This window comes from Chaetodon trifascialis, chromosome 18, assembly GCF_039877785.1.
Source record: "Chaetodon trifascialis isolate fChaTrf1 chromosome 18, fChaTrf1.hap1, whole genome shotgun sequence".
Classification (NCBI taxonomy): domain Eukaryota; kingdom Metazoa; phylum Chordata; class Actinopteri; order Chaetodontiformes; family Chaetodontidae; genus Chaetodon; species Chaetodon trifascialis.
In genome coordinates this window covers 14,917,553-14,938,050 of record NC_092073.1, presented here as the reverse complement: position 1 = coordinate 14,938,050, position 20,498 = coordinate 14,917,553, and the positions used below count along the sequence as shown (strand labels likewise).

General features: G+C 45.4%; 1 protein-coding gene across 6 annotated transcripts in view; it reads right to left on the bottom strand.

The window, feature by feature from the left end:
* Positions 1 to 587: 587 nt before the first annotated feature.
* tmprss7 (transmembrane serine protease 7) overlaps positions 588 to 20,498 on the bottom strand; it is a 154,136-nt gene continuing 134,225 nt past the window's right edge. Inside the window, exons 1-18 of one of the 6 annotated variants that reach the window (XM_070985698.1) lie at positions 8,562 to 9,671; positions 7,141 to 7,345; positions 6,926 to 7,056; positions 6,771 to 6,838; positions 6,437 to 6,630; positions 6,329 to 6,361; positions 6,012 to 6,240; positions 5,737 to 5,861; positions 5,364 to 5,476; positions 5,151 to 5,257; positions 4,763 to 4,899; positions 4,283 to 4,390; positions 4,040 to 4,147; positions 3,833 to 3,949; positions 2,462 to 2,657; positions 1,343 to 1,611; positions 929 to 1,065; positions 588 to 822 (exon numbers count right to left, since the gene is read on the bottom strand). In XM_070985698.1, the coding sequence (XP_070841799.1) occupies positions 661 to 822; positions 929 to 1,065; positions 1,343 to 1,611; positions 2,462 to 2,657; positions 3,833 to 3,949; positions 4,040 to 4,147; positions 4,283 to 4,390; positions 4,763 to 4,899; positions 5,151 to 5,257; positions 5,364 to 5,476; positions 5,737 to 5,861; positions 6,012 to 6,240; positions 6,329 to 6,361; positions 6,437 to 6,630; positions 6,771 to 6,838; positions 6,926 to 7,056; positions 7,141 to 7,345; positions 8,562 to 8,633 (2,511 nt within the window). In that variant the 5' untranslated portion in view covers positions 8,634 to 9,671 and the 3' untranslated portion in view covers positions 588 to 660. Of the gene's footprint in view, positions 823 to 928; positions 1,066 to 1,342; positions 1,612 to 2,461; positions 2,658 to 3,832; positions 3,950 to 4,039; positions 4,148 to 4,282; positions 4,391 to 4,762; positions 4,900 to 5,150; positions 5,258 to 5,363; positions 5,477 to 5,736; positions 5,862 to 6,011; positions 6,241 to 6,328; positions 6,362 to 6,436; positions 6,631 to 6,765; positions 6,839 to 6,925; positions 7,057 to 7,140; positions 7,346 to 8,561; positions 9,719 to 9,839; positions 9,915 to 10,068; positions 10,445 to 10,580; positions 10,711 to 11,213; positions 11,447 to 11,561; positions 11,742 to 11,953; positions 12,134 to 12,689; positions 12,870 to 13,156; positions 13,286 to 13,473; positions 13,619 to 13,835; positions 14,310 to 15,965; positions 17,487 to 19,878; positions 20,024 to 20,498 lie in introns of those variants that run through there. The other 5 variants (XR_011603280.1, XR_011603279.1, XM_070985697.1 and 2 more) reach the window with 5 other exon arrangements.

Genomic DNA, 20,498 nt, shown 5'->3' with positions numbered 1-20,498 from the left:
CTCCGGAGAGGCGATATGCAACAATACCTCAGGCATAGAAACGATGGACAGAGAGGAAACCCCCGCCGTCGCTTCCGTAGAAAAAAGCGCAGAAATCCGACCTGAGCGGCTCGGATGCGGCGGGCATTCACCGCCTCCCGTTTACCTGAACTGGGCGGCAGGTGTCACACGGAGCCCCAGAATGCAGTGCGGGGACAATGAGACCACTATGAAAGGGGTTACAATCCGCACAACCATCCGTGCGACAGTTATTGTGGGCAAACTTCCTCGCTGTGAATGCAGGAGTAAAGCCGACAGGGAGAAAAGGGTGCATGAGGGGAACGTGTGTGAGGTATTAGCCGACAATTGGAGCCCGGCTGCTGTGTGCTTGGATGCTCCACAGGGGCGCAAAGCAAGACAGAACCCACAATGGCAAAATCTGGCACCAAACCTGCCCATGGTGAGGCTGGGAAAGGTTCAGTCTCAGTGTTGAAAGGAGGAATGCAGCAAAAATCCATGAAGAGAATTAAAATCTTTCCAGGCTCTGAATAGCACCGTGTAATATCAGTAAAATTGTTCCAGGAAACACACAACACACTGTATCTGATTGATCTTTTATTTTTTGGTGCCAGTGACAGGATATTTAAACATCAGCTGGTAATGGATGAATAAGATATCATGTCAGTTGATATGGCTGTAGATCCATGAGGTGAACTTGTTGACCCTGGTGTAGACCCCAGGCAGGTTTGGTCTGCCACAGCCCGCCCCCCAGCTGACGATGCCAATCAGGAACCAGCGACCCCCTCCTGGTGCCTGACAGGACAGAGGGCCCCCTGAATCGCCCTGAGACACAAAGAGTGCAGGTGATTCAAAAAGCACGACGCCGACTTTTAATGCTCCAGCCTCGCTAGAATAAAGCTGAACGCAGGTGATTCAGACGTGAGCTCACCCTGCAGGCATCTCGCTCTCCAGAGGGGACTCCAGCACACAGCATGCGTGGTGAGACAGGTCCGTAGCTCTTCTTGCACTCAGTCTGGCTCAGCAGGGACACTTCTGCTTTCTGCAGCACTGAGGGCAGCACTTTGTCTGCAGGGGGAAAGATGATGCAGCTGACAGACATATTTCCATGTTTGGGGGCTTTAGGCTGATTTAAGCAGTAGCTCATAGAGATGGTCTCTCAGAATCCCAGATGAAGCATACAGCTCCATCAAGACAGGCCGGAGAAACCCTCTGCTGTATCTGTATCATCATGGAAAGCATTCAGTTGTTTTTATTACTTACTGTATTAGTACTATTCTTTTAGATCACTGCATGCCCTTTAGGATTTTAAAAGTCACTGAGCTCTATCCAAGGCATTGCTCACCCTCCTCGGAGCGGTATCCCCACCCGGTGACCCAGCAATGGTGGCTGTCGGTGACAGTGTGTGAGGGTGGTGGCAGGCACACAGGCTGGACCAGCGGGCTGAGGGAGGGAGGCCAGGGCTTCTTCAGCTGCAGCAGGGCGATGTCATAGTCGAACGTGTACGTGTTGTAATACTCGTGCACCACAATCCTCTGGATATCTGCTATGTGCCTGGCACCACCCTGCGTCAGCATGCCAAGATGGGCACTCCAGTAACGCGGGTCAGACAGCCTGGGAGAATCAGAGGTCAGAGGCACAGAGGGCGTTGGAGATTACACTGTACCTAATAAAACCTGATAATAATTGAGAAGATATGTACAAGTGAGTGAGCGGTTGTTCATACAATCAGTATGATTAGCCAGAGGCCTTTTATCTGATAATGTAATAACTGACTTGAATGATATGATTGAATGATATGTGGTAACACTGTTCATGTAATAAATTTTCAGATGATTTACAGACGTCATTATCACCTGATGATTGTTACTTAAGTTTAACGACCTTATTGGGTAAAAATATGAATTACAAGTAATATAAAAAGTAATTACTGTATTCTCCTTATTTTATATGTTCGGATTTTGTCCTTATTTTAGTGAGGATCAGGTACAGATCTACTGCTCAACTTAGTACTATCAAATTATGTAATAATAAAAAAAATCTTTTTTCTATTATTTTATTCTAAAGAAGAATTGAATAATATTTTGAAAGTATGAGTTTGAATGTAGTAATTCAAACATTATTACATGGTTATTACATAAGACAGTGGTTCCCAACTAAAATCTCAGGGGTGACAAGAAAACCAAAGGGATACATTAACAAAACTAACTACTGTCACACAAAACTGCTTTTTTTCTCTCATACTTCACTTGGTTGAAAAGCTCACAACACATTAATTGTGATGGGTTTTTTCAAGCAGATTATTTTAAGGGGTCACAAGCTAAATAGACGGAGACCACGACATTATCAGTTACTGTAGGCCTGCTGCTCTGTAAATTAACCCTGTGGGTTTAACTCACTGCCGTCATCACGGTGATCATGCAACAGTAAGAAAATGTCTTAATCAGCAGCGAGAGTGACTCACCTTTCCTTGCTGAAGCAGTGCGCTGCTGAGATGAGCCAATCAGAGGAGAGGACAGAAGCGCCACAGTACAGGTTACCAGAGAAGTGGAGGCTGACCTGCCACGGCCACTCCCCCTCTGCAGAGTTGACCCCACCCACAACGCGCTCAGGTCCTGTCCATGAATCCACCTTGTTCACCAAGGAGGGGCGACCGCAGGCTGAGGAGCACAGTGATGGATTTTGTTCTTACGCTGGATATATTACACTGAACTTTGGTTTTATTGTTAATGAGCACAGAGCTCGTGTGTGTGCGTGTGCATGTGCAAAAAGGCCCTGGATGTGTGTGTGGTATATATAGACACATGCAGTATATATTGCCTCTAACAAAACAGCATCCTTTGGTGATATCATTATTAATATTATTATTACGTGCAGTGTATTGATCTATCAGGGAATCATATGTGCTCAGTGTGCCTGTATCAGAGTTTCCAGTATGAGTGTGTCTGTACACTGACTAATCACTATTGCTGACATGCTGAGTCATCACCATGACAGACAGGCCTGCTGCTACCTTATTAAAAAGTAGAGCTTTGACATGTGTGTGTGCGCGCACACACACTCAGGTGCATGTGCAGTACAGTTCAGTATCAGTGAGCGATCAAAGACAAGCCTGTTCCCATCACCTTGAGACCCCATCATGATAAATTAACGGCAAACAGAGAAAGCTATTACAGCTGGGTCACCTGAGTGCTGCAGGTCAGCAGGTTTGGTGCTGAGCGCCCAGTGGATTATAACATATCATCAACTTTCTCATGAGGCCACATAAAGGTTCTGGCAGTGCAATGGTAGAACAATGACTATGTACCAAATGCTTCATTAAGAAACAATTCAGCTGGAACCAAACATGTGTAATTGTGGATTAGCTTGAGTTGATAAATCACTGGAAAGGTTTTTACTTTAATGAACAACACCTTGAAGACATGTTCCTGACAGGAAGCGCCCAACAATTTGATGGACAGTTAAGATGACAATAAAAATTTAGAGGAAACGGCATCTTTGTCTGAAAGTTTAGCATATTTCTGGTTGGAATATGATGTTTAAATGTTGATAATGCATGGCAGAACACCTTGAGCGTGATTCTGAGCTATTCCTAATTTCAAATCCTTGAAAATGATGTAAGTACACACATAGTGTCTTACAAAAACGAAACAATTTTGCACCACTGCATCACACTGTATGTGGGCATTGGCGTCATTTTAAAGATGCAAGTTGCAAGATTTGTTACTACACAAAAAAAACTTGGATGGAGAATTATAAAAAAAAAAATCTGCACGGATATTAGGTTAAAATACTTCAAGGTGTGCACATGGAGCAGGTGATGTGGAGTGCTCACCGCATTCGGCCTCATCACTGCGATCCTGACAGTCATGAACACCATCGCACTTTGCGTTCTTCTTCAGGATACAGGAGCCACTGTTGCATTGATACCTGATTGCAGAGCAGGTTGTTTCTGACAAAAGAAGAGAACACACTGCAATTACTAGAGATTAAAGGGTGAAAGGGTAAAAATACTGCACAAAAAGTATGTAAGAATTCATACCCTGAGTGCAGTTGATCTCATCTATGCCATTGGTGCAGTCGGTCTCTCCATTGCATACAAACAAAGGATGCAGAGGGCTGTTGCCGCCACAGTTCTTTGTGGGCCTCGCTGTGAAGATATGCAACATTTTTCCAATGCATGACTGACTCCTCAGGAAGAAAAAAAGGGTAGGGCACCACAGTAATCAAGATGTCACACTGCTTTCTTAACAACTATTATTATGTAATTTGTAAGATGACTTACAGCAGAAGACCTCGTCACTCTCGTCCTGGCAGTCGTCCAGGCCGTCACAGCGTCGACTCTTCTCCACACACAGTCCCGTGGAGCACAGGAAGTGGCTCTCTGGACAGGCTGCACACATGAGCGGGGAAAGAGATGGTAAAATGGACATGTGATAGGGGAAAAATGCAAACTTTATTTTCCTCTCTAATGATCGACTGAAAGGCACCACAAGAAGCAAAAGTAGTTCTGCTTAATCACTTTTTATCCATGCTCACATTATTTTTCATATGAAGTTGCAAAAAGTCCATCCAATGTATTCAAGCCTCTTGTTCAAATGTTTTCTCTCTATAAAGTATTCTGGTATTTTTTACAGTCCTCTTCAAAACAAAGTCATTAACTCACATCCACGCTGGAGCACAATGAAACACCTATGATCTGTCATTTCCTACAGTGCATCCTGGCTGTTGTAATGAGTCACGCTCTGGACCCCGCACTGCTTACGTTGGCTGATATTGTAGCTGCTGTAAGAAGCCTGAAAAGGCTGAGCGGAGTTACGTGAGCTGCAGCGAAACTCCACCTCCGGGCTGTGGTCAGCGATCCGAAACACTGTGTCGTGTCCGACGTAGCTGCCACAGAAACTGTGGAAGGAAAGGAACCATTAACGAAGCGTCATAGCATGTTGTTGTGGGATGAAGAAGTACATGCACAATTGAACGTGTTGTAGAAATTACTCCTAAATAATGTATCCACCATCTGAAAAGATGATTTTTTCTAGCTAGGGACGACATTATCTATGATTTTATTTATAAAAATGGGGAAAAAAAATCATATGAAATTGTTCGATTTCTATTCAGATTTTTTAAACCTACATGTAGCTCTACACACATACATGATTTCATTGACCTTCCACCAGCCGTGGTCACAGCTCTTCATGTCCTTTGGTTTCAGTACATAGTTCTGAAAATGCAGAGCAACTCCCAAAGCACTGTTTGGGGTCTAGAACACAGTAGAACCAGAATTAATCAATAAAAAGTTATTTTAAGTCACCAGTTAAGAAAAACTCACCCACAGTTGTGAGTGCGCAGATGTGTGTGCACCCTACCTCAAACCTCCAGGTGCAGGAGCACTGCAGGGGCAGAAGGCTCGGGTGGAAAGGGCTGTAGATCTGACCAGTGACATCAGGGTCTAACTGGGTCTCAATTTGAGACATACACACTGAGAGAGACAAAGACAGATGTCAGGATTATACTTTCACCTCCTGACAATACTGTATGTTACACAGCACTAATAGCAGTTCCCAATCTGGTGGCTGGGACATGCAAAGTGGAGTCAAGATAAATCTGAAGGGTCAGAAGATAATAAGAGGAACAGGGGTGGGTCACATGTAGATATGACTGCATTTAAAGTGGACATGCAGGAAGCCAAAGAGGCTGGGAAGCACTGGAATATAAAATAACCTGGTTAATGTGTCATACTTTGCTCAGCAATGGCTTCAAAGTGTCCTCTGAAGCTCTTGTTGCCGTTAGTCATTCTGAAGGAGAGCAGCATGACATTGGAGGTAGAAACCAGGGAGAAGGAGCTGGACACCGGCTCACACAGCCTGCAGCACAGAGATGCACTTTAGCACACACGTTTTAGAGAACTTTATGGGAAGAAGCCTTTTGTAGCCGTGATATGTGGAAAAACATAACAGTGACTCGTGGCCAGCTGTCCAAGAGAACGAGCCGTGGAGCGGACGCTGCAGACTCACCTGTGCAGAATGCGCCCTCTCATGGGCAGCAGAGCGTCGTACACGGTCAGGGCATCACTCACACAGTCGCTGGGCTCAATGAGGAACGAGGTGACGGTCAGGCGGATCAGAGAGCCCGGGACAGCGGTGAGTTTGACGTGGCAACTCACACCGCCCCATGACGAGAAGACGTTTAAAGGGACCCTTGCCCCCAGAAGGTTGGCATACAGCTTATCTACACACTGTGAGCCTGGGAGAGGACAAAAACACCCTTATAGACACACAATATGACATCCACTGCAGCTTTAATTGTAACTAACTTAAATATTATCACCTACCTGATCCTGATGTAAAATCTGATCTCTGAACAGCTGCAGGAAGACACAATAATCAACCTCTGCATTGATGAACACACTTAAGATGCATGTGTAAACGCACTGACGCACCATTGATGAGGATGGAGTCTATATCCACGGGGAGACCCAGCAGGTAGCCCACAGAGGACCTGTTCTTCAGGCTGGTGTGGACAGAGTCCCTGAGAATAGCTCCGACACACTCCTCACATACCGCCGGGCTCTTCAGTCGAGGCACCACAAACACCATCCAGAAATGAACCAGCACACCGCCCTTGTTGTTGTTGCTGGGTGAGGAAAACAGAGTTTACATTAGAGCTTTAAAAACAAGGCGTGCTGCTCTGCCTGAAACTGGACTCAGGAGCATAAACTTAATAATAAATATCAGCTTTTCGCTTCATGAGGATGACTAACTGGCCCACTGTACCTGAGGTCTGAAATGACAGCTTGTTTGTAGAGTCTGGCCACAGAGGACATCTTGTACACATTGCTCACCTACACCAGCAGACACCCGCAATTAGCAATAAGACTTCCTCGGTTCTCCGCTAATCATGCCAATAACAGGGTTGTGTTGATACATACAACATGTTGTATTTTGTTTGCCATGGATACAAACTCATGGGACTCTTCCTGGCGGTACTCTGGGATAAACTCCACATTGGCAACACGGAACATCCCTGCAAAATACGCTCCACTGTTGCTTTCCCTGCGAACTAAGGACATCAAGTCTGAGTTACAGGGTGCAGTTAGACAGCTTGATTTATTCATTCTTGTGGAATGAGGATCCTTTCACTTACATATGAAGACCCACAGCAGAGACCACATGATGACCACCACCACAAACACCACCGCTGTGATGATGACGGCGAGGTGCGGGATGTTCAGCACGCGGGCCCACAGCTTTTTGAGTCCCTTGGGCTTCCGTCTAGTCTTCCTGTACTTCCTGCAGAGCTTGTGCAGAGTGTGGTCGACTGTGGCCACCTCCACAGACACATCTGCGATCTACAGACAGGGGGAGGGGTCACATTCATACACGAATGCAGAGAGCTACCGTGGTAGCAGTAAATTTTACTTGCCCTTTCAGGTTGTCACTTCAATCTGTGTGGATTCTAATAGAGATGTGCTTAATGATGCTGAAATGATAATTTTTCATATATCATATCATAATTCATGTTGCAACTGTGATATGAGTTATGATTTTAGTGGGAATGGTGATTTTTGCCTTTCATTTTCACTGAAAACAGAAAAATGATGTGATTTTTGCTGCGGTCTGTAAACAAGCATGCTCCCTTACAGTATGTCTGCAGACTCTGATTTGCAGGCCAGGCATCTCTGCAGCACAATAATGCTTCATTTATAATGCTTCGTTGTGACGTTTTACTTTCATCAAACAAAATTGCAGCTTCTGTAATTTGGATATTGCACTCAGCCATATTGCAATTTTGATAACACTTTGATTAATTGTTCAGTCCTACTCTTGATACTGTAGATCCCTCACCAAGTGTTACAGAGCCCTCAGGGTTTAGTGTTCAGACAAAAGGGGTACAAGTAGGTTAAATTACTGGAGAAGGATCACGAGGGCATGACCCTGCAGCTACCATTCATCTCTTATCGCTGAGCCTCATCCAGACCAGCTAGTTTATATTACAGTAGGCTGAACAATATGCTAATCAACCCCAAACCCACAGGAAATGAGTGAGCAAGTATTTTAAATATATTCATTATGTCATCGCACGCAGGGAAAGAACATCAGTTAAACAAAACATTTAGCTGCTGAGCTGCCACTAATAATTGTGTCTACTGGTATTGATGCTCCATTACTGGTCACTTTAGCTTGTGGAGGGAAATGCCTGACAGTACCTCCATCAGATGCAGCGCTCGGCGCTCATTGGGTTACCCAGCGCACATGTATTATTCATTCAGTGTCATCCCATACTGTGCGCAAGTGGCACTTCATCCATCACAAGTTAGCAGGAAAATAGACTCCCACGGGAAAAAAAAAGCTGATGTTTAATCTACTTTAGACATATTTAATCAAGCAACATGTTAAAAGATGGGACTTAAAGGTTTCGATGTGCAAACAGGCTCAAAAGGTCCGCTTCAGGGCTTAATCTGGAGGAACAGGTCTGATTAAAATGTGACAGAATGATTAAAATACTGTAGTTTTAGTCATGGCGCCTCTAGAAAAATACTATGGTAAGGACATATGTTTACTCACACTGGCAGCGTCCTGTTGAGCGGCATCATCGTCTCCACCCGTCTGCTCGTTCTCCTCGCGCTCTGCGCCCATGACACAGGCATCCCTTCAGGACTATCATCTAATTCCTGATTTCTGGTTAATAAAATCCATTCTCTCTTTCCTTCAGACCAAAAACTGCCTTATTATAACACACACTGCGTAGAGCCCCACGGCACGCTGCCTGGATGCACGGCCGACAGGTGTGTGAAACCAGATCCTTCAGCACAGGCGAGAGGTGGAGAAACTGGGAGCTCGCTGATGGAAACGTACCTCCTCCAGTCCTATGCCTAATGTTTCATTTATTAACTTCTGTCAAATTCACATGAACTGATACTAAAAACTGCAGCTGCTCAGCAATCAAAAAAAAAGAAAAAAAACACAAAGTGGTTAAGCTGTGTAAGCAAACAAATGATGTTAAAGTGACATTCTCCTTGGGCATGTTTGTACAAGAGTTTTATTTACAGTGGAACAGGGAAGGTGAATATGTCAGTTACTTTATCCTCTGGCTGTTTTGTGCTCAGAGTTGACAGACGAGCAGCAAAAAAAGGGTCCAGCCTTTGTGAAATAAACGAAAACCATGTTTGTCAACGTAAAAGCAGAATATACATTGTTGTCATAAACATAAAAAAAAAAAACATCTTTCAGCCAGAATTAATAAGACAAAGGGGTGGGAGTCTCTGAGTGAGCAGCATCTTTAACACGCCAACAAAATGGACAGAGTCAGTATTTTAACACTTTAGTCATGCCCCTCTCCAAACTGTAGGCACTGAAGGTCAACATGCGACAAAAACAGACACTGAGAAAGACATGAGGCACAAAAACAGAACTGTACATTCAAAGGCAGGAAAATACAGGAAAAAAATAAAGTGTTCTTTGAGTCGTCTGGACGGTTTGGGTGTGCAGTGAACATGCACAGGGAGGGAGGGAAAAAAAAAAGATCAGGGAGCAAAAGCCTCATTTCCTGAAAAAGGCGTTGCGGGTGATGCTGTACAACAGGTGATAAGGCTTTCGTTTGGGGGGCTCGGCCAGTGAAAAGACCTGCTGCTGAGGCACGCTGGTTGGAATGGTGATGTGACGCTGGTGGAGTGGGTGCAGGTTTTGGTGGTGTGGTGGGACAGAACCAGAGTAACCAATGGCTAAAAGGTGAACAAGCAAAACAAACAAACAAACAAACAAAAAAAAATCAAATGAATGAAAATCAAAAGCTAAAAATGAGACAAAAGTGGCTCAGAGGTATGACGGTAAATAATTTCTTACTTTTGCTCTTCCCCTGTTTGGCTCTTCTGGCATTAACAATGGCCTGTTTTCTTTGTGCTTCACTGATTTCCATTCCTGCCAAGACACACACACACAAATACACCTTCAGGTCAAAATATTTGACCGCTCCCTTTTTCCAACAATCTTCTTACCCTGTTCACCTTTCACTTGACATCTACCCACAGCAGCTGTTTTGTGTCATGAATGGGAGGAATTCAGCACGACTCACCCATCTCTTGGTCTTCCTTGACTCTGTATCTCTCCTTGGCAAAGGCCTGTAACCACCTCTGCTTGTCCTGGGGCTTCCTGCAGCACAGCACACACACAAACTCCAGGGTGGAGGCGTTGCGCAGGCGCAGAGCATTCCTCAGGGTCAGGCCCAGGTCCAGGTCCCGCCCGTCGGGCACGTCCACCACTTCGGTCTGGTCCATATCCAGCCGACCACGGTAGTGGAGCAGGTCTCTGCGCAGGACGTCTTTTTTACAGAAGACCAACTGGTGGTCAAACAGGAAGAAGCTGCGCTGCTGCATTTTGCCTTGTCGGACGATTCGAGTCAGCTCACCAGAGTGGATCAGCTCTGAGCTGCGCTCCAGCACGTCGGATCCCTGCAGCAACATGTTTACATAGTCAATGCACTTCCAATATATCTAATATTCTTTACATGAGGCTGGCAAAACATACAGGTACTTCTAATCAATAACCAGAGTAAAAATCGGAAGAATATTGATTAGCTGTCATCACCTCCCAGCGCAGAATGGCCACCTGCCAGTGAGCGATGGTGTCGACGCTCTCCAGCCGTCTCTTCCTCTCGTTTATCAGACTGGCCACATTTTTCATCGCCTCATATGCTTTGCTCACTCCATCGTAATCACTGCAATAAATCAGCAGAGGAGCAATGAGCACAGGGTCCACCTTAGACATTAAAATGACAGAGAGCACATTTGCATTTACAGTAAGTACTGCAAACCACTGGAACACCATGACTTCTCTATCTAGGGTGACATGATTCTGAACATGATGCAGATCTCTGCACTCCAGATGAGCTAATGAAGGAACGGACAATTGATTATACAACTGCTTAATGTTAGCAAATGCAACTATATATTGTAAATATTACTGAAGCTTCTTACTTATAGTTTTCATTGTACAGACAGCTTAAAGTAATGCTACAGACACAGCAGCCTCATCAAGTCAAACTATCTTCATTATATGATTAACTGGTATAAGATGTGGCATAGAGACCAGCAGACAGCTTATGACCAATATCCTGTATACTCTATATATAATGTGTATCAGCTATAAATAGTGTTGTGATGTTAAAAATGTACAATTCTTACAAGTATTATGAGAAGTTATGAATTTCCCAAGAAGTACCTGTGGTCTTTGGGGGTGTACTTGAGCAGTTCTCCCAGCTGCAGGGGGTATTTACAGATCTTCTGGACGGGCGTGAGCAAGAAACCCGTGATGGAAATGTCGATCATCTGCTGGAGGAGCCGGCAGGCTTCAAAGAAATGCTTGTATTTGCCCGACTTCATGAGGCGCTGCAGCTCAGCACAGGCTGCTGGATGGGTGTTACAGTAGTCGGAGTAAATAGAGAAGCCCTCTCCCTTTGGAAAATAAAGAATATTCATTTTCATTTGCCACGTGAGAAAAAAAAAAAATTTTGTACATGTGAACAGCATGATTAAGTGGATTAGAGCACGTTTTGTGTGTTGTCCCTACCTGTAAGAGAAAACAAGAGCCTATTTCACTGAGATGTGGCTGATCTTTGTTGTATTTCCTCTCCAGGTCTTTGAGAAACTGCCTCTGAAACCTGTAGATGTCCTCTATGTTGCTGAAGATAGTCTTCAACTGCAGCTCAGTGAACATGTCTGGGTGTTTACGGCACTGACGGATGTAACCCTGAAAGTTACACAAAACCAGCATGCTCACTACACTGACAGCAGGTATGAAAACAGTTCACATACTGGCCAACAGGAGGTGCTAGATGGTTAAGCCATTTCTGAATTACAAATGTAGATTATTCTGAATACTTTATTACAAAAGTTACAATATTAAACTGCTGAAGAGATGAAATAAAAGAACACAATGGGCTTCAACTTTGAGGCCTGTACCTCACAGATGTCCCTCAGGTGCTTGATGTAGATGCGTTCAGTATTCATGATTTCCTGAACAACATTGGTTCTCATCTGCTCCTTATGCTGAGTGCTGTGTGTGTCCCTGGGAGTTGGGTCTTCCTGGTCCGTTACACTCTCCACACTTTCCGCACTCGAGTCCTCCTGGTTCACTCGCACCTGAAACACATGCAGCACACAAACAATGGGGCCTCCTGAACAGCATTCAAATAAGCCTCTATGCTAAATGCTACCTTCAAGTCGGGATTTCAAAACATCACCTCCACACTATCAATCAAATCAAACAAATATCATCCATGACACATTCCTGTGATTTAATTAAAGTCAATAAAATGTCCAGATCATAAGTGACACATTATAAGAGGAGAACAATAACCACAAAAGATCTATTTCCACACCACTTTGGCAACATGTGCAAGCTTAACCTGCTCCTGTTTGGCAACATTGATTCAGCTCCAAGCAATTACACAGCAGACGCCTATCTGCCAATCAACTAACCTCACCATGGTTACCACAGCCTGCCTAATTAAGACTCATCTGTCAATCAGCTCTGGTCACCACAGAAACCAGCTGAACCTCTGAGGTTTGAACACTTCCACACACACTGTTAAGAGGGCTGGTGAGGTTTGCTTGGAGCTAAGCCAGTTTGCAAGTCTTTTATGTGCTGCTGGAGGGCAAACATGCGTCCGACATGTAGGTCAGGAAGTCCACTTACCCTCACAAAGCTGGAGGGGAACCAGGCCTCCCTGTCAGGCCCCCTGCCCCACCACCAGTCCTCATGTGAGGCATCCAGTACACGGATAACATCCCCAGCTTTGAAGGCCAGCTCCTGCTCCTCCATGGTCACATGGTCCCACAGAGCCTCAGCATACACCGCATGGCCAGAGCTTATCCACTGAGTAGCACACACACAGATAAGATAGAGATACAATTACATGCAGCCTAAGCCCATGTCTAACATATAAGATTATGTCTAGACTTGTGGACACTGCAGTGGTTGTCTGTTCCGCTCAACTGTAGCCAAACATCTTGAAAACACACACAAAAATACATTTTCACATGGCTGTCGTTCACGAGGCATGCTTACAACTAGATGCATGTTAAAAAATAATTTCAATCCACATCCTTGGAGAAGATGTTTGCAAGTGCTGCAACGTGACCAGCTTCCATCCTCATCCTCACCTCGTTGAGCACGGAGAGCTCCACCCCCGGCTGCAGGTAGGGCGTGACATCAGCGAGCTCATCAAAGCTGCCCTCCTCCTCCTCACTCACGCTGTCATCGAGTGTTGCCGAGCACTCGGACATACCATCTGCAACATATGAACGGAGCTGAAAACAGTCTGACGACATTTATGCAATCCAGTAAACAAGCTGCAGATGCAGGCAAACCCACACCCGGCTCCAAGCCAACAATTTCCTCCAACACACTTATTGACATTCCCAGACTCTGCTTTCCCACACACTTAAAACATGAGATCAGCAACAACCCCAGTTCTCACCACTGAGCACTCTGTGGAGCCTACGCCGCCCGACGCGGTCTAGTCCGATGGGGGTGCTCTGGGAGAGGGCGAAGGGGCGAAACCTGGCTGACACTGCTTTGTAGGGGGGCACCTGGTGGGAGGGGATGGGAGGCCGCGACAGGGGCTGCAGAGAAGGGCAAGAAGAAACATCCTGGGATTTAGGAAGAGCTCACTTTCTCTGGCTTTCACCACCATCCCGATGACCCAATGTCACGCAGAAATAAAGCCTACAACTTCTTGACAGTAGGGCTGCAACTAAAGATGACTGTCATTATCGATTATTTTCACAGTTATTCAATTAGTCTATAAAATAAGTGTAAACTGCAACTTTAAAGGCTTACAGAAGGAAGGCGGTCGTCCTTTTCCTCAGCATCAGGAGGGAAAACATCCCCGACTCCTATCACTGAGACTGGCCGCTGCCTCCTGGCCTGAACATCTCCGTTTATGCTGCAGCTCTCAGGGCTCTCTCCATTCCCACACACGTCATCACCACTGCAGTCTTTATGCAGTGATGCATTTGCTGTCCTTTCTTCAGCGTGCAGTTCTGCCACTTCCTCAAGAATGGAGGGTTTCCTGGAAATAAGCTGGCCGTAGTCAGAGATGGGCCGCGGTCTTGGGCGTCCACTCCTTCGTCTGGGTTTGACGGCGGATATTTCTGTGGAAGAAGCTTGGGGTGCATCTGTGGGTGATGTGGGTGATGTGGGTGATGTGGGTGAGTCTGGGAGAAATGTTGGAGAGATAGGAGGGGTGCTGCTGGTTGTTGAAGAGACATCTTCTGCTCGGAGCAGTGCCGCTTGCCCTTGGTCTGATGTCCCCTAGAGGTCAGTGGAAAATTTTCAAAACTCATTAATGATGATGATATTGACTTTCCCTGTTCAATAACCTGCAATGTACAGAGATGAAGAACACAATGTCTGCTGGGAAGAACATCTGTTAATCAGAAACAGAGCAAAATGGTGCGGCAAGTCATAAAAGCTTCAATCAGAAGCAACGGTCCTGGTTGGATCTTAAGGAAGAACCACAAGAATCAGTGTGAAACTATTTCAATGAACTTTATCAGGATTCTTGTGAGAAACTTTATTATCATGTGAAAACATTCAAGCTCGCACAGTGATTGGCTCCACATATTGAACACAACAAACTCCTATGCTTATCAAATTCAAACAAGAACTGAAACAAAATATTCCACAATGACATGTTATCATATTTCATGTATGTCAGCAGCTACTGTATATTCAGCAGTCAAATATTGGCTAAAGGTTACTCCTTTGGAAAAGGCTGCTCTAAGTCTGTTAGTCAGTCAGCGATATCAAACCTCACCTCTTGGTTTTCTCGATCGTGGTCTGGTCCCCGGCATATACACTGGAAAGGCACACAGTGGACTAGCACCATTGTGAAACACTCTGACTGGCCTAGGTCCAAGTCTCTATTTTTACATTTTTTGAGGGCCAGTAAAAGCCATTTGATTCCTAAAGCAAACAAATCTGATTCTTCCGGTTCATCTTTAAAGGCAAAATCCTAGTCTGACACTGCACTGCAACTGTGTTTATGATCCTGTCTACCTGGCGGTGCTGCTAGCTGTCTCTGGCCCAGTGTCCATGGTGTTGGACTTTGAGCGACTAGAGGGGGAGACGTGAGGCAGGGGACGGACTCACTCGTGGCGGGCTTCCCTCCCACAGCAACAGGACTATGGAGCCATTTTTGCGCAAGGGCCGCTAATCATAAATAAAGCCTAATCATTAACTTTGTCTGCTCCTTCAGTGTGCCTGGTAGCACAGAACAGCTGGCTTCAGCATGTGACCTTGCTACAGCAGAAGTCAGTACATCAAACACAACTGACAACAAGAGGAGGGTGAAGAATGGTTACGCCCGTCTTTATTTATTTGACATTGAAGGGGACTCCGGACACACAGAGCTATCTTTTTTTTTAGCACGCCAGCTCTTTTAGCTCCATACTGACAGCCGTGACAGTGACATGAGAACTTATCTCAGTGGGTTTGAATCATGTCAGATTCAAAGATCAGTCCAGAAAACCGATGATTCATTCCCCAAGACAAGGGTCAATGCCATTCAACTCAAAGATTGGCACCCGTTAATGATCATGCTGTTCGAGATTATTTCCTCTGTCTTTCAGTGCCTTCCACTTTGACACCTTACAGAAAGCCTGTAATCTAATGATTTTCCAATCCCATGTTTCTTAATCTGTGACCGAGGTGCGGCTAATGTGTGATAGTGTGAAACATTGTGCAGCCTTTCTGTCTTTTAGTGGCAGGACATTTTATCCATCTGGAAGCAGTGAAAAGCTTTGTCATCAAACACAGCAGCTGCAGAAACACCCCCCCGGCTTGATCACCATAGTTTTACACAGAATATCTACATCTTTATGCGTCAACAAGCAGAAAGAAACAGGTAAAGCAACACTGACTGCACAGACCACTGCGAGCTTTACGCACATGAGCTGACTCCCTTACCTCGTTTGGTGGCATGCTGGCCTCAGTTTGTTCTTGCCATTGTGAAGCCTCTTCTTGGCTGAGTGGAGATAAATCGCATTCTGCCGCACTTGTTGTGGCTACAGTCAGCGGTTCATAATGAACAGAGATACCAGGTGAAGTCGGCCCTGCTCTCCATGGGGGCTCCGGGCTGATGAGGACCTGGTGCTGCTGTGGGCTGACATTGCATTCAGGCTGTGGGTGAACCAGAGGGGTGTGTCCGACAGACAGGACCCGGGCTCTGATGGGCGAGGGCCGGCGCTGTCGCTCGTTGGTTGTTAGGCAAGGCACGCGGCGGGAGTAGTCGTCATGGAGACGACTCAGGGGTGACATGAGAGATGGAGAAGTGGGGCTGGGGGAAGGACTCCGCCTGCGTCGGACAGTCAGGTCAGTCATGCTGCCTACTAGCTTTAGCATTGGCCCCTTGGGCTTCACAGGGCTCTTCCTGTGGCCTCGGAGGTCCACTGAGGAGGCACTGGCTGTCCTCTGGATGCTTGGTGTTCCATTTGACACGTCAGTCCTCTGGAGGTCTTCATTAGGAGAAGAAGGTCCTGGAGATCCTGGAGATGGGGCTTTGCGTCTGAAAGGTGCCTTAAATATATGCAGGTTTTCTGCACTTTTGCTCAGTCTGCTCAGCAACTTCACATTTGGGTTTCCATTCGTGTTCTCGGTTTGGACATTCGCCTTGGACATCTGATCTGGTTTCTGACTGTCCGTAGGTTCATTTGTGGTTCTTCCTGCAAGTCTCTTATTCCCTGTGTCAAGTAAAGAAATGCGTCCTGCTCCGTACGCTCTCCTGATACTCCTGGAAAACCGTGTGTTGCGCGTGAGACCATCTCCTTCATCGTTTTCCTCATCATCATAGTCCTCAATATCTGATCCACACTGTGCAGTGAAATTTCCATTAGAACAACTGTATCCCTCCTTGAAATGATTGATGTCATCATCTAGACCGGGGTCACTGTTAGCCACAACAGTGCCATTAGCCATTTCCTGATCTGATGAAGGAACATGCTCTCCATCGTTGGTGACGGCCCCTCGACTCTGTATACCCTGGAGCACAGAGGAGCGGAGCTTCTTGAAGGAGTCCACAACGCCCAGTCCTGAAAGTCCTGACCAGGACTGGGGGCCACTGTTGCTGTGTGTTGAGGTGGAACTGTCAGTGTTTGAACAGTGAGCAGGGACGGGGCCCTTCTTTGAGTTAGAAAAAAGCTTCATAATTCTTGAGGAGTAAGGCTTTCCCTCGGGCTGACCTATAATCGGGTTGGACCAGGAGGAGGAGTTGATGCCATTCAATCTGTTCTCATCAGGACCTGCAGTCAGCGGCTGCACTTGGGCGCCACACCCAGACAGCAGATATGGGACTGCACCTCTGTCAGCACGACTGTGTAATGGGTATATATCACTAAGGGGTCGGCTTCGGATCAGCGGGTCAGCTTTAGCGTCGTGGACGCACGGGAGAGGGTCTTCGCTTGTGGACAAGACCCTGTCCTTTTGTTCAACCTGCAAAACCAAACAGAGACTCATTTTAGGGATCATTGCATTGTGGATGAATTAATGGTCCTTTTCAAAGGCTGCTATGAAAAAATCAAATCTGCTCATCAGATGAAAGTAGATCACACAGTTTCAGGTAACAAGAGAGACAGATGAGGATTTTTGGGTGAATAAAGAGAAACCCAGATAAACAAAAAGGTGAATATACTTCAGTGCAGAGGGTCCAGAGGAGAGAGACACCTTCCACTGAAAGAACACTACATGCATTTGTCCTTGGTGCTGTATTTCAATGTCCAAGGAGAGCTGAGGCCCAGGTTGGGGTGGTGTTGTGCTAAGTTCAGCTTTATGTGAGTGTGTGAGTCAGGGCAGTGGCTAATGCAGCTGAGCCTTTGAAGTGGGGCTTTGCGAGCGTGACTAAGCAATGAAATTTGCTAATCCATTGTGATTAATGTAATAAATTGCCTGGTTTTCTCCAGATTACGTAGATGATGAGGTGATGGTGAGGAGGAGGGCTGTGTGGTCTTCAAATCACTGACACATTTTAATAATAAAAAATCCCAAAACATCCTAATACTCATTGTTTGTCCGTGTAGGATTTCGACCAAAAGGCCTTTTCATAGGATACATTTAGCTTGTAATAGCAGTTAAAGCACAGGCACTGCTAATACCATTAATGATGGCTCTGTTCTATTCAAGTGTCTCAGTAAGACATGACAGTGTGACAGTGATCCAGCACGTGCATGCTGACAATGCAGCAGCTAATGGAATTCAGCCATCGTTCATTTTATCATTTATGTCTGTGCTGCTCCTACTGTGACATGTCAAAATATCTCGTGTCTGTTTCCAGAATTCACACTTGCTCCAGGTCTCTTCTTTGACTGGATTCAACAGCGTTTACTGCAGTTTGACAAGCTTCATGATGACACATCATCTTCTCCACCCGGCGACTGACGTACAAATATTGTAAAGTATATTGACAATAATGACTACAAATTTTGTGCAAATACGTGCAACTTTGCATGCAAATTTTCCATCCCAGTGTCCTGGCATCTTGCCTGTCTCCAGAGGCTTTTTGCAGAATGGTTCACTGCACATGACCCAGTCTTTCTGTCTCTGTCAGACACACTGGGATGATATGTGGTTGTGATAGTCATGCGTGAGACCAGACATCATCTCAGATTTTGGTTATGAGGATGATAAAACAGCAAAAATACCTATCTTTCAAATTCTTGAAGGCTTAATTCTTGCAGAAAAACTGTGTCTTATTAACAAAAATAGTCACCTCCAATATTTTTTTATTACTATTCAGCATTCAACAAACAATGTTGTGGTTTTGTCAGCATCACTCAGTCCTAACACCAACTGAAGGCATTTCTTTTAAGCTTTGAAGGGAGTGTTGCTGATACTGCTGCTATGTACACATGCGGGAAGTTGCAGGGATCCTGGAACCCGCCCATACCTCCCATCCCCATGCGTGTTCAGCAGCAGATGGGCTTTCTCATTCAAACTCTCTGTGGAATCTGCCGTCACTTAAACCAGCTCGCTCCATCACACCGAACGCTTATGTAAACACAGAGCCACCGCTGCCAAGCACCACTGCTGACAGACAGTAAACACCCCTCGTGAACAATGTGCTGCTTTCAAAGCTATGCTGAATTGTCTTCTTGTACTTTCCTCCTCCTCAGCCACAGAAGAATCGCGCTGGAGAGCAACTGGAAAAATAAACGCGATCGATTTTCCATCTATTTTCCGAGCAGAAAGATAGGAGATAGGAAAGGAATTTCTACAGCTCGAGTAGCTTGTTTTTGTTTTGGACGCTCTCGGCATGCTATCAGCCTTTCTACCAACTGTGCTATCCTTCAACGCCTTTCTGCCTTCTCCCTAAACTTGGCGCCAACTGTCACAGGCCAGTTGGTGTCTACTAAGACTTGGCAGCGCTGTTAGTCAGAGCCGAGCTGACGCAGGTGGTGAATATGCTATATCACAAAAAGACAACAGAGATTTAAAACATCAACAATTTACATGCAATATGTTTTATGCTCCAGGTGCTCTACAGCATGTTAGTTTATGTGACTTCAAACTGTGTCTTTTATGGATCTATGAGCCTCGTTGTATTTTTAGACTGAATGCATTCATCTCAATAACAATATTAGCTTTGATGTGCATGGTAGACAGTCTTTTCCTGTTGAAATGGTCATAATCGGCATAATGATGCACTTCTGAAAACATCTTTCTCCTTCTTAATTTATCTCAAAACTCAAGATCAAATGTTTAAATTTTAACCTCTTGCATCTTTTCTTCCGTATTGTCTGAAATGACATATCTAAATAAAATACATAAATGCTAAAAAGCATCTACTACATCCATACAGCTATGCAACATCCAGACAAATATTACTTACGTATAATGTTATTATCACGCTCTACTGTCTGTGAATGCAGATCACTTTTACTATCTTGGACCTTCCTATATCATCTTTGCTCTTCCTGCACCAGGATCACTGTTGCTCTCCGGCTTCTTCCTGCTCAACTGTGGATGGGAGTGGCGCTCTGGGGCCCTGGTCCAGAGTTAATTAAGGGCTCAGGGAGGAGTCCCCCCCCCCCACACATGGCAGCCAGCTGGAGCCAGCCTCAGATTAGACTCCCAGACGAGGATGAACACGCACCCAGATACATAAACATGTATACAAGGGCTTAAAGCATGCACTCCAAAAACACAAACACAATTAGAGTGTCCTTTCTCATAGTGCTACAAGTCCACATGCATGTGTGTACACTACATGCATGTGTGCACAGAGCTGAGGAGGTTGGAAGGCATTTAAATCATTGACTCCCTCGCTGTTTGGCTAAGAAACCCAGGAGGTTATGTAAGGAGTCATAAATGCGTGGTGATAAGCGACCTCCTACCCACAGTTCACCTCTGCAGAGGTATGTTCTGCCTGAGGCTGGGATAAATCTAATTAGGCCAAAATGAACTCAGCATTAAACTGTAAGACCAACAGACAGGGAGTATCAAGGGAAA